General features: G+C 39.7%; 1 protein-coding gene across 4 annotated transcripts; it reads left to right on the top strand.

Annotated features, from left to right (window-relative positions):
• The first annotated feature begins 174 nt into the window (after positions 1 to 174).
• On the top strand, positions 175 to 19,998 carry LOC130915892 (nuclear receptor-binding protein-like). 4 transcript variants are annotated; one of them, XM_057836091.1, is made up of 18 exons: positions 175 to 291; positions 1,410 to 1,764; positions 3,468 to 3,590; positions 3,686 to 3,787; positions 3,910 to 3,999; positions 4,870 to 4,910; positions 4,997 to 5,091; positions 5,407 to 5,490; positions 5,968 to 6,026; positions 6,111 to 6,209; positions 13,916 to 14,048; positions 14,244 to 14,334; positions 16,024 to 16,074; positions 16,839 to 16,974; positions 17,061 to 17,114; positions 17,226 to 17,289; positions 18,172 to 18,227; positions 18,517 to 19,997. In XM_057836091.1, the coding sequence occupies exons 2-18, from the start codon at positions 1,552 to 1,554 to the stop codon at positions 18,574 to 18,576; spliced, it is 1,551 nt and encodes a 516-aa protein (XP_057692074.1). In that variant the 5' UTR covers positions 175 to 291; positions 1,410 to 1,551; the 3' UTR covers positions 18,577 to 19,997. The 4 variants fall into 4 exon arrangements, with proteins under 4 accessions (XP_057692074.1, XP_057692057.1, XP_057692079.1 ...); XM_057836074.1 differs by lacking the exon at positions 175 to 291 and adding an exon at positions 950 to 1,118; XM_057836084.1 differs by lacking the exon at positions 175 to 291 and adding an exon at positions 953 to 1,243.
• Positions 19,999 to 21,510: the final 1,512 nt, after the last annotated feature.

The raw sequence follows: 21,510 nt of genomic DNA, 5'->3' as shown, positions 1-21,510 counted from the left end.
TTTTTAAGGTGAAAGAGGAGGTAACAACGCAAAGGTTAAAACTTAGAAGACCACAGTACTATATGAATGGGATACCATAAGCGGTGCCCAGACTGCCGTTAGTACTACATCCAGTTTTCTTTGGGTGGGCAGAGCGTGTCCGTGGGTGGGCACTGCCCACCCCTGCCCCTCCTGGTAACGCCCCTGATCACAAGACTTTTGAAATGTCAATTGATAAATAAATATACATATACAACTGTCTCTCCTCAATTTGGGACTGGGTCCGATCGCAAATAGTATTAAAAAAGAAACGTAAGTAAATGTAGTTTTGCTATTCATGCTTGAAAAAGTTGACATGAAAGAGTTAACTTTTGTAATTCAAAAGGCCTGATTGCTAACGCATTGTTTTATCATTAAATTATTGTTTTAAACACTTTTCTACGAATTACCTTGTCCATATTTGATTTCAATACACGATAAGTGGCCTTGCAAACATCGACTTCAAAAAAAGAAAAAAGCGGGGGAAAAAAACACTCAGCGCGACCGCCTTTATCTGACCCAAACCACAAGTGACTGTCCGGGAAGTGAACTATCTTGATATGTCTTCAAAGTACACTTTTTTTTTACGTTTTATTAATTTAATGATTAGAATGATCATTCTTATCATAACCGAATAACCTTCCTAGTGTGGAAAAAAGTCTTCTATACATATATTTTAACAATACCTTGTCTTTTAGGAATATTCTTTCTTATTTCACAAAAGGATTATTCGTGTCTTTGATGGCTTTGAATTTAGAAAACACGAAATGGATGTTACACAACCACCTAGACTTGCCCCAATGCATTTTAAAGTGTTTTATAATAATTAGTTTTACTTTTGAACTGGATGAAATAGTGATTTTCTGCGTCGGTGCCGCCCAGTGACGTCAGAACTGCGTCGTTTTTGCGCATAGAGGTACTCCTCGAGTACTGAGCTGCCCCTCCCACTTGTGCCACAGGCGACTTGAAAAGCAACAACCTATTTGACGACGAAGTGGTTTAAATGTCACCTTTTTGCTACTTTTGCTGCCTGTTCGCCGTCTTTTCCACCAACATGTAAACCGCCACCGCTTAACGTGGCGTCGACTTTGTGCTACACGGTAAACTCGTTCGTGTTTAGCGTCCTAAAGTCACGCTAGCAAAGTGTTTATATACCGTTTGAGCTTGTTGTAAAAGTTAGCGAAGAAGTGTAAGACAATGTTTTAAACGCGGAGAATGGACACAAGTAAGTGCACTACAGTCTCGAAGTGCGTAGGTTTTTTTTGTTTGAGCCGAGCTCGTTCTTGTCACTTAAAATATTGTTGAATACAAGGAAGAAGTGTCAAGGAAATTGTTATAGTCTTTTCCAAGTCACGTCTTCACATTTTAACCTAACTGTCATGTGTTTGCAGCCTCCGGGAATCGAAAGGCAGGCCTTCTCAGAAGATGGATGTGCTAGTTAGAGCTCAGAGAAAGTGCTAGGTCCGCCGTCACTCACACAGCTCTGTAGCAGGAGTGCAGAGGAGGACAGCCCAGTCTTGGGAAAGTGGTACCATGATTGCGGAGGCAGAGGGGAAAGGACCCCCGGCTGCAGAAGCCAGCAAAGTGGCTGGGGGCTACATGTCTTGTAACGCCCAGCAGGTCCATAGTGTCCCTCTCGCTCAGCCCCCTGCCTCCAACAACACAGAAGATGAGGATGAAAGTGAAGATGAGTCAGACATCTTGGAGGAGAGTCCCTGCGGCCGCTGGCAGAAACGCAAAGAGGAGGTAAGACACTATTCACAACTTCATGTCCATCTAAAATCCCAGTGGCCAGATTTGGCCGGCCAAGTCATTTTTGTGGCCTGCGAAAGCAAATTTTGTGCATCGATTTCATGAATCTTGCTAAAATACCAAAATTATGGTCTTCTCTTTTAAAAATGTTGTGATGTTGCAAGCATTTTTTGGGGTATTTTAAATTGCGCTGCACATGTGACTGTGTCTGAGCTTTTTTCTGACATTTTTTTTCTTCTTCAAAGTTGGCTTTGAAATTTGTTATGAAACTGACATGCATTCTGCTCTAATTGGTCTAAAAACAGTCCTTGAAATTCTTTAACTTTGAAATTTAACTTGTTGAAACCTGGGAACACCACAATAGTAGTTGACATCTAATTTCAAAAGCAAATATTTGAGCTCCAGACTGTTTTTAAAATAGACAATTTCAAAAACTTGCAAGTTAATTTTTTATCTACTCTGTGACCAGCAATTTTGCTGATTAAAAAAAATACATACTAGCCAGGGCGTAGGTCCAGTCTCAACATTAGTAGGGACCATATAACAGCATAACCTGCACGTACACTTTTTGCTGGGGACGGGACATTAATAAGACCAAACAGATTGGGTGATCGGGGGCCAAGGCTACATTTCTCACAAATATGAACCTAATTATTGGATAGGCTAAACAATCAAGGCAAAATGAATCTGTATTTACTGATACTAACTTTCATGTGTATTGGTTCACTGTTCAATTCACACCTTTGTTTTCAAAAACTATTAAAGAAAAGTTTTGAAAACCTCCTGAATAAATGTCTGGATTTTATTAGCAAATTTAAATTTCAATATTTGAACATAATCTAAATTATATTAGCATACACAATTAATACAAACTTGTAAATAATTTCTCAACTATCCAGGATTGCAAAAAATAAACATTTGTCTTAAGACTGTCCGTCTAAATAAATAAATATGTATAACTGGAAAAAAACTTATTTGTCAGGGAATAACAAAAATTAAAAAATGAGCCTTCCTTCCGGTTAAACACTCCTGATTTTGTCCACAAGCACAGCCAAACTTAACAAAAAAAAAAAAAAAGAGAGAAAGTGCAAATAAGGTTGCTTAAAAGTTGTTGCGGGAAATCTGGACATCCTGAAAAGTTGGTAGTTTTATGTCCCTACCGTCCCTAGGAAAACCTACGCCCTGTATTATTAGGTACTTTTGAATATTTTTGTTGCAACGCTGATTAACTTCTACTACTCTCTGAAGCCTGTTTGTTGGCGATGATGCACAAATGAGTTGAAGTTCAGTATTCATCAGTAACATGTTGAAAATGAATTAATGACTCCTGCACTTAAATTGTGCACCTTTAAATAGGTTATCAAATGAGAGAAATGTGGCTTTGTACTTTGTGACTTGTTTTCAAATGTGCGCCCAAAAACTTTTTACGGTGGCCCCTAAATTTTCACGTTATGGATTACACTGTTGCCGAATGGATGTGTGGGATACGTGGGGATAAATGGATGCGGAATAGGTACAGTTGACACCCTACATTGAACTCATTTGCTCCCACTGACAGCGATAGACGTCCATTCCATTTTGTCTAGAAGGGGCTGGCAGCGATCATTTGCTACTAGCACTCCCGGATCAAAATGCATTGGACGTCTATTGTCCAATATTGTTGTTCCTCCTCATGCTGTTGATTTATATTTTTTTAGGTGAACCAACGAAATGTTCCCGGCATAGACATGGCATACTTGGCTATGGATACCGAGGAAGGCGTGGAGGTGGTGTGGAATGAAGTCATGTTCTCGGAGAGGAAGAACTTCAAGTTGGTGGAGGTCAGGCCATGTTTCACAAGTGACTACTCAGCTACAATGGGTAGATTATTTGTTGTGATTTGTTTTTTAACTAAATATTTGTGTGGTGTGTTCAGGATAAGGTAAACGCTGTTTTTGATCATCTGATTCATTTGGAACATGCAAATATTGTCAAGTTCCACAAGTACTGGATTGACGCCAAAGAGAACCGGGCCAGGGTGAGTCGTGTTAATTCAGTACACGATATGGCATCTTCATAAGTAAAGAGAAAAATGACTTATATTTTTTCATTTAAATTTTCATACAAGCACCACTAGCACGTACCATCTTCTTCTCTCAGGTGATTTTCATTACCGAGTACATGTCATCAGGAAGTTTGAAGCAGTTTCTAAAGAAGACCAAAAAGAACCACAAGGCCATGAATGAAAAGGTAATAACTGATTGGATTTGGGTTGAACATTGAGGATAGGTGTGTTAAACCTTTGGCACAGTTCACACTTTACCATTACTCTTCAGTGCATCTTAAGAATTCAGGAATTGGAATAGAATTTAAATAGGACTTGAGGGGTCGCACTGCAAGCTTGGACATTTAAACACATTATTCAAATGTTGTAATTTCAAATGTGCTGAATTCTTTACAATTACAAACACCTAATGTGTTTTTAAATTGCATGTCTGTAACAAGCTTTCATCCAAATACCCCAAAAATCTAAATTGGAGCTGTGACTAATAATTTCATAGTATTTAATTCTTGAATCAGGTTAAGAGAAAAAAAAAATCCTCCCTTCATTCAAAACCGGAGATCGTTTTAAACTGAGCAGAAAATGATTCCGAATGATTGTTTTTGACCTTAACATGTTAGAAAATTGACCAAAAATAGAGGTGTTTATTTATTTTTAATTTTTGTAAACTGAAACAGACGGTTTTAAATGTCTTATTTTGGTGGACAACTAAAATTTGAGGATTTATTTTCTGTCAAGATGTTGAAATTCCGAGGATTTTAAGTTTGAAAAGGTCTCAAAATGATTAATCCATTATCACAATAGTTGATGATTAATCATTGAATCTCCAATCCAAATAAAAATTACAATTATTTAATTATGTTGAATTTTAATACAGACATGATGTCGATTTTGGGAGAAAAAAAAAAATCAACATTTAAGAAGCTCACATTCTTTTGCTTTACAGTGATAAATTCCAGATTTTGTGCCATTTGATGCAGTTGTTCCTATGTTTAAGTGCAGTAGAGACAAAACTATAGTCAAAACAAGCCGTTTGATAAGGTGTGTGTTGCTGACAGGCTTGGAAGAGATGGTGCACGCAGATCCTGTCAGCTCTCAGGTTGGTCTCATGTTCTTCTATCCTCATGGTCACATGCTTCAGCAAGGAAATTATGTAGACCAGTCTTTGTTGTCGTTGTCCGGCAGTTATCTCCACTCATGTGATCCCCCCATCATCCACGGCAACCTGACCTGTGACACCATCTTCATCCAGCATAATGGCCTTATCAAGATCGGTTCAGGTATTTAAAAAAAAAAAAGAAGAAAGAAAGCGACTGACAGACGACGCTAAGTGTGCCATTTTTCTGCTCCTCAATGTGACACTCGCATAGTTTTCATTAGTTTCAGGACAATACTGGACATTGATTGTCACTGCATTCTTTTGTAATTTGGTTAGAAAATCTATTTACATCTGGGTACACAAAACACATTTGACTACAAAGACTTAACTACTACTGCTCTATGAAGTTAATATTGATCTTCAGCTCTTGAATGCCACACTTGTTTTTCTTTCTGGTGTGGATTTTTATTTATCCATTTATCCCTCTTGTCTCTAGTGGGTCCAGACACTATCAACAAACATGTGAAGACTTGCCATGAAGAACAGAAGAACTTGCATTTCTTTGCCCCGGAATATGGCGGTAAGAGAAGATTAAAAAGCACAAATGAGCTATATAAATGGCAACAACATGGAATGAGGGACAACGTAAGATCTGAAAATCTTTTAACACAATGTAAATTCACACAGTTACAGCAATAGAATAGAATACAGTATCCTATTGGATTTTTTCAGCTGTCATGATTATTTTAATGCGCTCTTGTGTGCAAAGCTATTGTAACATCTTGCTTATTTCCACCAGCAGAGGGTGCTAGTGGAAAAGTCAGCAAGTAGACAAACACAAACTAGGTCCCATTTTAATATTTTGTCCCTGACAAAATTCAAGCAATGAATGACCCTTGTGTCCCCAAGCCCAAGTTCTTACAGATGAGCTAAAACTATCCCAAATTGTAACTGTCAAATTTCATTTTACTGTCCTTTTTTTAGTTGGCCACAAATGCCGGGCTGGTGAGGGACATTTTTGTGTCTTATTTTCTTCTTTCTTGTTGTCTCACCGCAGCTGTCACTGACGTGAGCACAGCTGTCGACATCTACTCATTCGGCATGTGTGCCCTTGAGGTGCTGAAGTAAACCACAAACGGAATGGGAAATGACACACTGGTGACGGCAATGCAATGTTAATACACTTTATGTGTATTGTAGATGGCGCTATCGGAGATCCAGGTAAATGGAGAGTCCTCATATGTGTCTGAGGATGCTGTCAATACTGCCATCCAGCTGCTAGAGGATCCACTACAGAGGGTAAGATCATAATATCAGGTGAATGTTCCTACATTCATATTAAGCTTTGATGACATCAGGCCTAAAACATACATTTACACCAAATTCCACTGCCTTCCCAATTAGAGCTGAAACGAATACTTGAGCAACTCGAGTAACTCGAGTTTAAAAACTGATCTGAGTAATTCGATTCGCCTTAATTTTATTCGCCTCGAGGAATCGTTTAATTTTGCCAGATCTAAGTATCACGTTTTGCCCAGGCTGACGTCACGTGGGCAGAGGAAGATCCAAAAAAAAAAAAAAAAAAAAACTGACTGCCGCCGACAGCCGCTACAAGCTATGCCGACATTGCTAAAAACTACGCCCGCATGATGCTTCGGTGGTAGCAGGTAGCGTCTGATGTGTCTCATAGATATCACATGTATGTACAACTACTAGTAGATGCGAAATGACAGACTCGGCGGCGTTAGTGAACAGCCGCCATCTTAAAGGGATCCTCTATTTTTAAGACAAGTAATTCTTAAAAGATAAATGTTAGTATGAGTTATAATAATTTTATATTAAAACCCCTCTTAATGTTTTTGTCTTAATGAAGTTTGTAAAATTACTTTAAGTGATAGGTCGCCACTCTTGTTACGTCGCAGTGCGTGACGTCAGCGGGCCCATTGCCGAAATTCCAGCGTGTCACTCGTTAGCTTTCCCAACATGTTGTCGGTTCCACCCTTCCTATTTGAACCAGATCTGAAAATGGAGGAGCAGGACAGCACTGTCGGTCGTTCACAAGACGAACTTCAGGGAAAAATGCGTGCAGCAAATACCTGATAAGAAAAAAGTTGGGCAAAAGTCTCAATGACAACAGAGCGAGAGAGCGTATGATGTTGGGAACTCCGGTTGGGAGCGAGAGTGTATGCTGTTGGGAACTCTGGTTTTATTAGCAGATATTCAAGGTAAGCATATTGCGTTTTCAAACTTATCCCAATATAATTATGTAGATTGTTAGCATTCAGAGCTGTCGTGTGCTTTACATACAGTACATGCCAAAGAGCACACCTTGTGTAATCCATGTCTTGTACATTGTAACGCGTGGAAGGTAGGATACGTGTATAAAAGTACCAAAAAGGGGAGAAGCTTCCACCTGGGCACATTTATTCACAAAAAATAATATTTCCACCTTGACCACTTTTCACTCGGGAGCTCAGCAGTACGCAAACACGCGTTCCCTGACGAACTCCAACATTGTTGTAAGGACCATGTCAGAGTCACTGCCGTCACTGTAGCGTGCCATAGTGCTTTGATTATTTGGTATGATCACTCGAAGATCCAGGAATTGGACCGATCCCATGGCAATGTTGCAGCCGCGATCGGGCCATCGATTCCACAAAATAGACTGATCTGAAAAGTCGCTGTGGGACCGACGAATAAAAAAAAATGGACAGATCCGAAACCAATATTGCAGACGCGGTGGGACCGTCGGATCCAGAAAATAGACGGATCCCTTACATGACTGAGGATCCAGGAAAAATGTTCAGGCGCCAGTTGTAACGCGTGGTGGGTAGGATACGTGCATACAGGGACTAAAAAGGGGGAGAAGCTTCCACTTATGCACATTTATTCACTAAAAATAATAATTCCACCTTGACCACTCACTTCACTCCCCTTGTTTCCATTTGACTAGAAATTGCATCCAAAAGCAGCACATCGTGGCATTTTACTTCACGAGTTTAGGCAGCAATAAGCAATTGTTGAACATGCTACACATTTGGAAAGATCCCAATGACGTCATCACTGCGAGCCCGCAAACCATGGCGCCAACTAACGGTCAAAATATGTAGTAAATATTATAAAGTATTGCCATTGATTTAATATTTTATGTGTTTCTAACAATATATTTTAGTCCAAGAGAACAATTGTGGTTTATTAGAGCCTACATGTATTTAAGGTAGAGGATCACTTTAAAGCAGTAGATTTTTCAGAGCTAATCAATAAGATTAACGTTACTGTCCCTTGCTCACGTAACATTAGCCCTGCGGAAGGCTAGGTTTCAGTTAATCATGACTACTGTCGATGCGTAGCTAACGTGTCTTACACACAGGCTTTATTTAATCTGTAAAAACATAGTGCTGTAGAGTGATGAGGTTGTGAAATACAAACATAGTAAAGCTCGGTGCCGGATGTATGGTGAGATGTGAGTCGTGCCCACCCAATCAAAATGTCGGGAATATCTATTGTAGCGTCGCGCTGGATATAGAGAACGCACGGAGAGTTGGTCTTACCTACTTTTTTATTGCAGAATTAACGGTTACTGTTGGCTGCAACCACGCCAAAAAAGCAATCACCAAAACAAACTGTTTTTCCAACCTTGTTTGTTATCCGCGCGCTTCCTCTCCTCCAGACACATTCTCGCAGTCGGATATACGGGCATTAATGACGTCACCAGCCACAACAAAGCGTCGCCATATTGAAATGGGGGCAAAAAACGAGTTCCAAGCAGTTGCTCTGTCGTGCATTGTAGTACAAATTCGTTGAACTTTTTTCTTATTTGCGGTATTTTTTTTCCATCGGAATGACTAAAAGTTGCCGTGTTGCGGGTTGTAACACAAGGAAGAGTTCGGAGCCGCATTTGAAGTTCTTCATTCTTCCTCGTGAGAAGAAAAGGACAAGCAAATGGCTGAAAGCAATCAATCGAGGAACAGTAAAAGAAGACGGTGCCGTGGACCATTCTCGCCAGTTGGAATCTAAATCCAGGCACATTTACGTTTGCAGCCGACATTCTATTACTGGTGAGTAAACTTTAATCGATTTTTCCCCCCCCCCCAATTAGCTGCTAGGATTCAGTAGACTAGGCAGTGGTTATTATTATCGCAACCGACAACTCGCAAAGCGTTATTTTTCTTTTGCCGTGAACTGCTCTGATCGGTCAATCGGTATATTATTGGCCTGGTGGGAATTGTTTATTTTGCCGTTACGTGTTCATGGCTAAATAACGCTTGGAGGTGAATTACGGGTTACGGCAGAAATAATCACTCCGTTAATTCTACCAGTTTTCTTAGTTCCACACAGTACATATTCCACGTAATTGATAAAGGTCATCTTACTGGGTGACTTTATGAGGTAGTTGTAGATGTTTCCGAACTCCACTGCAGGCAATTCCTTTGGATTGTTTATCCAGCTATCAGCTGCGACTTTGTATGGGCATATTTGCAGGCCAATACACGCTAATTTTAGATTGGATCGCCTCCTCGCGTCTGTCGGCAGTGACTCGTGATAATAATAAGTCGCGTTTAAGACGTTTTTTTGAAAAAAAGACGCAAAACACAGCGGAAATATGAATTTCAGACAACGTTTGTCTACGGAAGTTTACCTGTGCGTGCCCCCATCTCAAAATGGCGACACGTTGCTATGCGAGATGACGTCAACGTGACATCACGCCGACTGCGAGAATAAGTAGTTAGATGAATGAGAAAAAAAAACCGAAACAAAAAACAAATAAAGCCCCAAAAAATTAATGCAGCCTCAACGGGACACAAGCCAGTGTCTTACTTGCGCCGGTCCCAAGCCCGGAGAAATGCAGAGGGTAAAAAAAAAGAAAAAAAGCCTGTATTGGGGGTGCCCCCTCAAGATTTCTTAGTGCCCACTCCGGTGGGTAGACCTAGATCCGGGCCTGATAAAGCTAACTGTCAATTTTAGCTCAGTAGTCATTGCTGGATAAAACACCATGTAGCACTGATCCCCAATGTGCTTCAATACAGCAGGTATCATATATTTATTTTTCACACTGCAAAAACTCAAAATCCTATCAGGAAATACAGTTTAGATTAACTTCAAATTCAGGCATGAAAATCTCTCACCTTTCGGCGAAATTCGCCGTTTTGAAGTAAAAAAAGGATGACCTACGTGAATCGTGTAGATCCGAGGAGAAAAATTTTAAGGGGTGGGGGGGGGGGCATCGGGTGTAGGCATGTGCCAGTTACCTTCACGGATTACCATGCTATGAAAACATCGCGGTTACAAAACCACTAAAATTTCCCGTCATACAGTAGTACGTATTCGTTATTTTTCATGTGTCGAAAATGCAGCCAGACGTGGCTTGGCGCGGCAGCGCTTCCCCCGCTATTCCAGCAAACCCAAAAACAAGCACTCCAAACGCAAGCCGTAAAATCTTCAATTTATTGATCTCTCAAATCGTTGTAACTGAAATATACCAAATGAATACATTTAAAACGTTGTACACTCGTATTTTTCCACATCTGAGTAGCTTCAACAGTTTAGCTTCATGAAAAAGTTCGCCAAAAACAAAACACACATTTTCCTTTCAAATTCAATACACAAAGTTACTAAAAACTTACAAAGACGAATGATAGGCAAGGCTTAGCTAGGACAGCAACTTCATTGACGTTAATCACAGCCGCTGAGAGAGAAACAAGTTTGTATGCGGGGAGGGAAAGAAAAAAAAAGAGCGTCAAAGATCGCTAATTGCGACAGATGATCTTGTACTAAGCACAAATTCACATTCGCTGGAGGAGGTAAAGTATCACTCCCAATTGTTTTTCGATGAATGCATTTGCCAGCATATTGAATTTGGTGAGTAATGGTTTTCGTTTTCATATTTTGTGGTATGACAAAGTTACTGCCGTTCGTTGCAGCTTGCGTTGAACACTGCCGGAGCGTCCGGTAAAAAAATAGCTCCCGTTAAGGTAGCGTCAAGCTTGTGTATTTAACGGTAATATAAAAGCAGTGTTGTCAATAACGCGGTATCGTAATGCGTAACTAATCTGATTACTTTCTTTCAGTAAAGAACAATCTAACGCGTTCATTTTTCTAAATCAGTAATCTTTCCTTGATGCCTGTGTGTTACTATTTTGTTATTGCCCCATAATGTGTGTAGAATGAAGAATACTGTAGTCATGGGAGTGACATCACATGTCACATTTTTTAATCGGGGATGGAACAAAAAGTGTCACGTGTATTACCATGATGCGTGAGCGCTGGGAGTTTGCGCCCAAAACAACATAGCCATGCTACCTCGCCAGGATGCAATGAAATAGGCAGGAGATATACTACAAACGGCTGCATTTGCACACTGGAAACACAGCCATTACTTCACATTTTTGTCCAGTAAAGATAACAAAAATATCTTCGTGCGCTGCGAACTTTGCGCTGGCTCAAAAAGACTGTCGACCGCTATAAGCATCCAATTCAAGCGCCACTTGGAATAACAGCACAACAGGTAATACGACAGCCAGGACTTTTTGATACTGCTCGTGCTCAATCCTCGGTTCAAGCTCAGTTGTTGTTGAAGGTTTTGAAAGCTTAGGTTTAAAGAAATTCTAAATATCCATCTTGCCTCCTCAGCTGTAGTTTTGGCTAAGCAATGCAAACGGCTGTCTCTAAGGTTCTATAGTCACATGATCTGTTCGAAAAATAATTTGGACCCATTATGAAATACTTTGAAGGATTCCTGTTCATTTTATTCATTTTTGTTGTTTGTTTTATTGCTCTAAAACTTTTATAGACAACATTTTAATGGCCATATTCAATGGTCTTTATTTTAAAGGGGAAGTTCAGAATTTTTTACATTAGGCTTAATCTTTGAGTTAGCCGGGGTTTAATTAGTCGTTGGAGTTGATTTGAACAAATTCTATGCAGTTTGACAGTTATTTGTTAGTTTCAGGGCTCCGGAGTGGCTAAGCTAGCGCGAGTCAATGGTGGTTGAAATCAACTCCTTCAACTAATTAAACCCCCGTTAACTCGAATATTAAGCCTTATGTGAAAAATTAAAATGGTCAAATTTGCCACATGTAGGACGTTTTGCCGACGGCGGACATTTTGGCAGAACGCCGGAACATATTTCCTCCACACCTTTCTCACCTTTTTAACCCCTGACCCATTTTCATGCCTGCAAATTTTGTTATCAAGCATAATGACATTTTTAGGTAAGAAAGATTTTTTTGTAAGGTCAAGAAGTTTTTTGAGTGAAAGCAGTGAATTAGTCTTTTTTTCCTAGTCACATCTGATATGTAATTGTTGGCTGTTTTCAAGTATGTCGGCCACCATTTGTCTTCTCAAAGAAGCTCAGTACAGTCACTAGTATTACCTCAGCAACAAAAGGGCAGTTCATCGTAGCCTCGTTGGTGTCGAAACCCTCTTATCGGCCTGCCACATTGCACATATTCATGCATCACGCAGCTCTACCGTAAGTTTCCTTCAGTTTAGCAATCTACGTTAGAGCACTTCAGATCAACAACTGCCACTTTGACAGCTTCAACTTTTGAAGCGTGCACATAGCCTCATGGTTCGGATAATACTCAGCTCAGTGAGCATAGTTTATAGGTATCGTACAAGAAGGCTAGATGGTTTAAAGTGGCCATCTTGTGACAGATTAGTCAGTCATAACTTTTGATTTACTCTTAACTAAAATACTCTTAACTTGCTGAATTCTTGATAGACTTATAAACTGTTTTCAACAAACATGTTTCCATGGCAAAAATAACTATCCATAAGTATTCAATAAAATTACTTTTTTGATAAGAGATTTGAAAAACAGTTGAATATTTAAATAACTGTAGATTCCTCAAAGTACATGTTCGTTTGAAATTTTTTGTTATAAGGATCAACTGGCCTTGTCCTAAAGTGGCCACTACGGCTAGGTTCATACCGCAGGTCTTAATGCACAATTCCATTTTTTTTTTTTTTTTTTTTTTTTTTTTTTTTTTTTTTTTTTTTTGTCATATCTATTTTGGGGGGAAGGGCGTGCCCGTTCAGACTGCCTTTGTCCATTGAGCCTGTGCAAGTATTACGCATGTGCAGTAATTTGCAGTCTGACATGTGTTGAGCAAACTGACGTGCATGGGCAGGAATATCAAAACAAATTACACATGTAGGCTCTACGTCATTCCAAGGTTATCATATTTTGATTCCCAAAAAGAGGACACAAATAACAGACATAAATAAGCCCCCTTTAGCCTTGCATTCAAAGTTTATATGGATTGATAGAACGCACGCAGGCACTGTGCGTGCATGACGCACACAACAAAAGCCTTATGCGTGTGCGTCAGTTTGTTCCGACTTGGCCATGTAAGCAATACTGAAATACCGTGTTGCTCATTTGGCGCACAGAAAGAAAACTGAGCATCTTCGGGCTTATACTTCATTTTATTTTTATGACTGTGGTCAAGCCTGTCTCCTGCGTAAAAGCCAAGTTCAAGCTAGGCACTAACACTAATGCACAGCTCCATCGCTGCTGTCCTTCTTGCTGCTCTTGTTCTTTGCTGACATAATTGCTGCATGATTTCAGATTTGGGAGACTTGACAGTTCAGACCGCAGCCACATTCTGGAAAATGTGGCCCAGATCGGATTTTAACCACATTCGAAAGTGACATAGATCAGGTTTGAATTGGTCCACTTTATGTGACGTGTCCCGTTCAGACCATTAAGTTAAGGCCTCATTTGAGTCGGAAAAACATGAAAAAATTGGATTTGTGCATTAAGACCTGCAATATGAACCTAGCCTATGTGAGCCGGTCAGTTTCCATTGTCTCACAGCATGCACATGCTAGTGTTTTGCTGAGATATCTATAGGAGTGATAGATGTCACACATGTAGAGGGGGGGACATGTACACTGCACCATAGAATAAGTGGCAGACCCAGCCAAACTATGAAAAAAAGTTTGAATTCGTCTGAAAAATGTGGTATTTTTAAACATATTTTATGTTGTGTGCGTTTTAGGAACTAATTCAGAGATGCCTGGATTGTGACCCATGCACAAGGCCCACCGCCCGAGAGCTGCTCTTTAACCAGGCTCTGTTTGAAGTGCCACTACTGAAGCTGCTGGCTGCTCACTGTATTGTCCGCCACCAATGTGAGTTGTGTTGTGTTTTATCTTGAGGGCAGAATAAATTGTAGCTGTGATAAATTTGAACAATTGGACACATACAGTTTGTACTTATGGAACCAATACAGATATTGGGTTTCTCGTGATTTAGACCCTAATAATTTAGAGATGTTTTCAGAAAGCAATATTGTAGACTGATGTTGATGATTTGCAATTGTCCAGACATGATTCCAGAGAACGCATTGGAGGAAATAACCAAGAACTTGGACCCTAATCTCGTTATCGCTGACAAGAAAGATGATGTTCAGCTCAAGTAGGAAAACCAGTTTACCATCTTCTATTGGCTGTAAAAATAAAGGATGTCAGCTTGCCTTTATATACAGTGGGGCAAATAAGTATTTAGCCAACCACTAATTGTGCAAGTTCTCCCACTTGAAAATATTAGAGAGACCTGTAATTGTCAACATGGGTAAACCTCAACCATGAGAGACAGAATGTGAAAAAAAACAGAAAATCACATCGTTTGATTTTTTTTAAAAGAATTTATTAGCAAATCATGGTGGATAATAAGTATTTGGTCAATACCAAAAGTTCATCTCAATACTATGTTATGTACCCTTTGTTGGCAATAACGGAGGCCAAACATTTTCTGTAACTCTTCACAAGCTTTTCACACACTGTTGCTGGTATTTTGGCCCATTCCTCCATGCAGATCTCCTCTAGAGCAGTGATGTTTTGGGGCTGTCGTTGGGCAACACGGACTTTCAACTCCTTCCACAGATTTTCTATGGGTTTTAGATCTGGAGACTGGCTAGGCCAATCCAGGACCTTGAAATGCTTCTTACGAAGCCACTCCTTTGTTTCCCTAGCTGTGTGTTTGGGATCATTGTCGTGCTGAAAGACCCAGCCACGTCTCATCTTCAATGCCCTTGCTGATGGAAGGAGATTTTCTCTCAAAATCTCTCGGTTCATGGCCCCATTCATTCTTTCCTTTACACAGATCAGTTGTCTTGGTCCCTTTGCAGAAAAACAGCCCCAAAGCATGAGGTTTACACCCCCATGCTTCACAGTGGGTATGATGTTCTTCGGATGCAATTCAGTATTCTTTGTCCTCCAAACACAAGAACCTGTGAGAACCTACCAAAAAGTTCTATTTTGGTTTAGTCTGGCCATAACACATTCTCCCAGTCCTCTTCTGGATCATCCAAATGCTCTCTAGCGAACTGCAGACTGGCCTGGACGCGTACTTTCTTCAGCAGGGGGACACGTCTTGCAGTGCAGGACTTAAGTCCCTGGCGGCTCATTGTGTTACTGATAGTAGTCACTAGGTCCCCACGTGTGGTTCTGGGATTTTTGCTCACCGTTCTTGTTATCATTTTGACGCCACGGGGTGAGATCTTGCATGGAGCCCCAGATCGAGGGAGATTATCAGTGGTCTTGTATGTCTTCCATTTTCTAATAATTTCCCCCACAGTTGATTTCTTTACACCAAGCGTTTTACCTATTGCAGATTCCGTCTTCCCAGCCTGGTGCAGGTCTACAATTTTGTCTCTGGTGTACTTCGACAGCTCTTTGGTCTTGGCCATAGGATTAGTTTGGAGTGTGACCGACTGATGTTGTGGACAGGTGTCTTTTATACCGATAATGTCTTAAAACAGGTGCCATTAATACAGGTAACGAGTGGAGCCTTGTTAGACCTCTTTGACAGCCAGAAATCTTGCTTGTTTGTTGGTGACCAAATACTTATTTTCCACTCTAATTTGGAAATAAATTCTTTAAACATCAAACAATGTGATTTTCTGTTTCTTTTTTTCCACATTTTGTCTCTCATGGTTGAGGTTTACCCATGTTGACAATTACAGGCCTCTCTAATCTTTTCAAGTAGGAGAACTTGCACAATTGGTAGTTGACTAAATACTTATTTGCCCCACTGTAAACTATGAATGAATTTAACAATAGACCCTATTACATATCCTCGTTTTATTTGTTCGTTATCCTCCAGGTTCTCACAATTTCCAGCCTTGGAGCTCGATAAATTCCTGGAGGATGTGCGGTAAGATGAAATGTTATTATGGGATTAAAAATCGAATTGTTAAATAAGGTTGTCTAGCATGACTTGCTTTAAAGTATAGTGATACCTCAGCTCACGAACATAATTGGTCCCAGAAAGTGTGTGTAAGGCGAAAAGTTCGTCTTCCAAACATTTATTCCCCATAAGAAACCATTAAAATGAGAATAATCCGCTCCCAGGTCCCCATAAAACATAATTTTCTACTAAATAAGCCTTAAAACTACACAAAAATATACCTTATTTTCTTTAATGTCTTCTTAGGCTTAACACTAGCCTGTGGTGGGGTCTTTTTCGGTCCCATAATAGCAAAAGTACACTCAATATGGTCCAAAATGTCTATCAAACACAAACCACGTCCGCACTCAACGAAAGGGAGGGGACGAACTGGGACGCCGTGAGCGTGCATCAGCTTCTCGTGGCGCTGTTCGACCGTGTGGTTTGGTTCGTCCGCCGAAAACTAGTTCGTCAGCATAGACTATATGCTCGCGAATTTAATGTTCTTGAGGCGAAAAGTTCGTGAGCTTAAGCATTCATGAGCTGAGGTATCACTGTATTTGCTCCTAAATGATGACCCTGCCCTGTTTCTCCACTAGGTGGCAGAAGCTATCAGTTTTGAGCAACTGTCTTTGTCTTTATTCTCAGTTTATGCTCTGACATGGTTGCCATCTATCGATAATTTACAAATTTGTCTTCCGCATTTTAAAAGTTATTTAAAGCACATCTATGCCCCTCTTTTATTCAATCAGAAACGGGATTTATCCCCTAACAGCGTTCGGCCTTCCTTCTCCGAAGCATCCACAACAACAAAATGTTAAATCTCCCATTATCGTTCCTTTGGTCAAGTCCCCCACACCTGAGCTTGCAGAGCTTGAAACACGGCGGGTGAGTGTGACACAATGCACATTTTTGACACAGGTGCAAATGTGCCTATTACAAGCAAAAATGTATTCGACTCTTGTCTCCTGCAGCTTATTCATATGCAGTGCAATGTTGAACTCATTGAGGAGGGACCCAAATTTCATGTAAGTGCACAAAATCGTTGACGATAAACTTGATGATGCATTTTCTACACTACAAATTTTTTTTTCCCTATGTACAAAACGATGAGTATTATAATGTTGTCTTTGTTTTAGCTGACATTGTTGCTGAAGCTGGAGGACAAGCTGAACAGACATCTAAGCTGTGACATGTTACCTCGTAAGCTCAACCCCTCCAACACACACGGGATATTTACACAAAGCAATGAACAGCTTGGATGCAAATAGAAGCTAGAAGAACTTGTCTTCATGTAATATGGGTTGGTTCTGACACCATTGCCTATTACAATTGTGATCCCACACCCCCCCCCCCTCACTCAATGTTATTATTAAGGATGTCCATATGTGTGCACTGAGGCATGTGTGAAAGTGAGAGTGAGATCCCTGACAGAGCGTGCTAACTATTTTCAGCGGAGACTGCATATTAGAACCTTACATTTTAGTGCTCATCAGATTCCATGTCCTTTAAAAACCCAAATTGAAGGCATTTGTTTCGAACATTGTTACCATATACTGTATATATCTTACACAGCCACATTTACTTTATGATATTCTGGTAGCCTTTTGTGACAGATAGAAGGGGGAATGACCAAAAAATGTACAACGGGCTAAATAATAAATGTGTGTGCACGCGCAGGTATGTGTGACATGTGGAACTTTGCAAGCGCGTGAGGAGCTGGCCCTGAGGCAAGGCTGCAGCTGACAGCTGTCACCTCTTGTGTCAAAATCTGTCCGTCTCTTCGCTACTTGCAGTTTCCTGTGTGTCACTGACACACTTGGACACTTAATCTCCTCGTCTCTCTCACACACTCCCTTTCTCAAATGGCGCGAACGCGCAGAGGCATCTAAAATACAACAATTTACCAAGTAATATTAGTGTTTTAGGTATATACTTTTTGTAATTTATATTTGTAATGCTTATTATTACAGGCATGTTAGATAGTTTGCTTGTAAGAGGCATGAGCACGTCTCTTGACATGACTGCAGTTGCAAAGCAGAAATTTGAAGAAACGTGTTTACTTATTGTCAGTTTGGGTTGCAGATGAAAGTGTTCAAGATTTGGCTGGAGAATTGGTGCAACTTGGCTTCATCTGTGAGGTGTGTGTAATGTATTTAATAGATTTACACTGACTGTGCGAGGGTGGTACTTAGAATGTGAGCATGGCCTTTAGTGTGTTCCACTTGAAGAATCTGATGCACGATTGCTTTTATACCATATGCACTCTTAGGTACACTCACTCGCCCACCCACATTAATGCAATGCCGCTCTGTAGGAAAGAGTGGATAGTCTGTGTTTCCACTTACTGTAGCTCTACTCTTAAGGGGAAGTATTAAATTATTTTTAGCATAATTTATTATGCCTGAAGTGTTTGTGTTGTCTCTGCAGATGGACCAAACCAAAATAGCCTCACTCCTTCAAGAAAGCTTCAGTCAAGTTCTTGACTAGCACCACGAGTGCTCCCAAACATGTCTGTTACATTTTCCCTTTAAAAGCACTCAATATGCTGGATTTTTTAAAAATAAGTATAAATAATAAGTCTTAATATTGAATGTGACCAAAATGGTGTATGTTTCTGTTACATCAGGGATGAACTTCACAAGTGCATTTAAAATGGAGTTGTTCACACGTTAAGACCAAATGATACCAAATAAGCTAGACTGTGCCTTTCTGCATCGTTCCACATGCGCGTATCCTATTGATACTCATTGGTATTTTTTTCCACGGTGCAACATTCCCAGCTCTGTAACTATTCTGTCAGGTCCAATGTAAAGTATTACTGAGTTAGTGTAACTCTTAACGGCTGAATATGTCGTTATTTAACAAGCCTTTGGAACAAGAGCACGCTTGTTTCTGACGTGTGTGGAGACAATCTTCTGTAAACTGTTACTATATGAGCAAAGCGTTACTGAATTTCTCTTGGTCTTTGTTTTTATGCCATTCCACTTTAAAACCTCTCATCTCACTTTGCTTCTTTTGTCTTATTGTTTGTTTTACTATTTCTACCTACACTAAAATCAGACACCATCTTGGTGTCATTGAAAATGGCTGTTCATAGCATCCGTTTCATGAGAGTTTGACACGTTTTATTTATGGTACAGAATATTTTGTGTAAGGTAAGGTCCCTCGTTGCACATCATGGTAAGTATCTGAACTGTTTTATTCATATCGCAGGAATCTCCTTGAATTAAACAACAATTTGATTCATATGTTGCTTTGACATTTTGTGACATATTATCTTGAAGCTAGCTTGTGTTTCTGCATAAATCACATCGGGATTAAGAACACAGAAGATGGTACATACGTATTAATAATATCTGATTTGTTATTTGAGAAGTATTTGTACAATAGGGATCAATTGTAATCTTTTGGAGAGTCAATTGTACAAAATAAAGCTGAAGCTGAATTGTAATATATTATGTTTGAGACACAAATTGTGTTGTTTTTTTATTGCCACACTCAATTTATTGTTGTGTCATGATCAGTCTGGACAAAGATGCATGCACCAAAAGTTCTCTTATTGTTGTCCTTAAAGAGTTAATTTTCTGCATTTGTTCGTTTTTTAATACTGCATTAGATATTGTACCAAAAAGCTATGTTACTGATACATGTAGCACTTTCCAGCTTCATAAATACATTTCTGGCTCCCTGTGGTTGTCTCGCAACACTTGGAAAATGATTAATTCCATACAGTTTGACCTTTGAATAGAGTAATTAATCCTAGGGGCTCCATTGTAATGCTCAAATTGTTGAACCTGTACAACAAACTTGCCAGGACAAAAAGATTTATACTCATTTTCATAGGTGGTTTGAACTGGTGTGTATTCTATTCATGCTTTGAATGTATTTGGATTATGTTCATGATGATAATGTCGTTACCCCCCCCCCCCCCCCCCCCCCCCAAAAAAAAAAAAAAAAAAAAAAAAACCTAAAAAGTGCATCCTGACAGAATGTGCATAGCATAGTACAACTCCTCTTTCAAATAAATTTGTGGAAAGCTTTTTGTTATAGTTGGTGCATAATTACAATGATGGTGTATTTTTATGATTACCACCAAAATATATCCATACATTTCCTGTGTATCGTACGTTATATGCTGGGGGTGCCGGTTTTATTACAGGGTTCAGTTTTCCCATAGTGACGTCACAACATGCCGTAGTCTATTCATGTCCTGTGCTAACACAACTCGGTTGTTGAGTTAAATTTTAGTATCGAAAACAAAAGTCAAGTTCGAGGCTAGATACTGAAGTATAGTTTTATTTAACTCGTAAATTAAATGCAAATGTATTGAACTAATGACAGCCGTTTAAGCCTGTAGTTAACTTTTTATTTGCCGTTTTGATATGCAGTCCATTTGACTATCATATACTATGTAATATGCAGTATATATAATAGTACACTGCTAAAAAAACAAATTTCAGATATGAATGACTGAAATATTTTTATTAAATATTAAATATTTACATAGTTGGATGTGCTGAGTACAAAATAACACAAAAAATATCAATGAAAATCAAATGTATCAAGCCATGGAAGTCTGGATTTGGAGTTAGACTCAAAATTGAAGTGGAAAAACACTACAGGCTGATCCAACTTTGATGTCATGTCCTTTAAACAAGTCAAAATGGTCTCTGCGTGCCTGTATGACCTCCCTTACAATGCCTGGGCATGGTTCTAATGAGACAAAGGAGGGTGTCCTCGGGGATCTCCTAGATTTGGACCAGGGCATCACTGAGCTCTTGGACAGTCTGAGGAGCAACCTGGCAGCGCCAGATGGACCTAAACATAATGTCCCAGGGGTGTTCTATTGGATTTAGGTCAGGTGAACGTGGGGGCCAGTCAATGTTATCAATTCCTTCTTCCTTCAGAAATTGCTTATATACTCCAGCCACATGAGGTTGGGCATTGTCATGGACCAGGATGAACCAAGGTCCCACTGCACAAGCGTAGCTTATGACAATGGATCCAAGGATTCCATCCCGATTCCTAATAGCAGTCAGGGTACCATTATCTAACCTGTAGAGGTCTATGTGTTCTTCCAGGGATACTTATTTCATGCTTTACAAGTGTTCAATTTGACCACCACCAGTGGCACGGACAACATCAAGCCGATATGACTTTTCATTTGTTAAAATCACTTGAGAAAAAGACTTTTAATTCTTATTAAATTATTAATTAATAATTCAGTCTATTTCAATGATTTTAAAATGAAATGTGTGATGATTTTGGCACATTCTGTTTTAATCACCCTGTATATTAGTACATGATAGTCAACTGCATATAGTGGATCACAATGATATTTAATATATATTTTAGGAATAGATTCTGTCTCACTCAAACTTGCAGTCGCCATTATGGTGATAGTTTTGACTTTTACCAAGA

This window comes from Corythoichthys intestinalis, chromosome 1 (genome assembly GCF_030265065.1).
Source record: "Corythoichthys intestinalis isolate RoL2023-P3 chromosome 1, ASM3026506v1, whole genome shotgun sequence".
NCBI classification, from domain to species: domain Eukaryota; kingdom Metazoa; phylum Chordata; class Actinopteri; order Syngnathiformes; family Syngnathidae; genus Corythoichthys; species Corythoichthys intestinalis.
This window is presented reverse-complemented; position numbering and strand designations above follow the sequence as displayed.

What these genes read in the sequence shown, in the direction of transcription:
- LOC130915892 (XM_057836091.1), top strand. Translation starts at nt 1,552, where the DNA reads ATGATTGCGGAGGCAGAGGGGAAAGGACCCCCGGCTGCAGAAGCCAGC. An exon ending in ACAAGGCCATGAATGAAAAG is followed by an intron (nt 4,000 to 4,869) that starts GTAATAACTGAT and finishes TGTTGCTGACAG; the next exon opens with GCTTGGAAGAGATGGTGCAC. An exon ending in AAAGATGATGTTCAGCTCAA is followed by an intron (nt 14,335 to 16,023) that starts GTAGGAAAACCA and finishes GTTATCCTCCAG; the next exon opens with GTTCTCACAATTTCCAGCCT.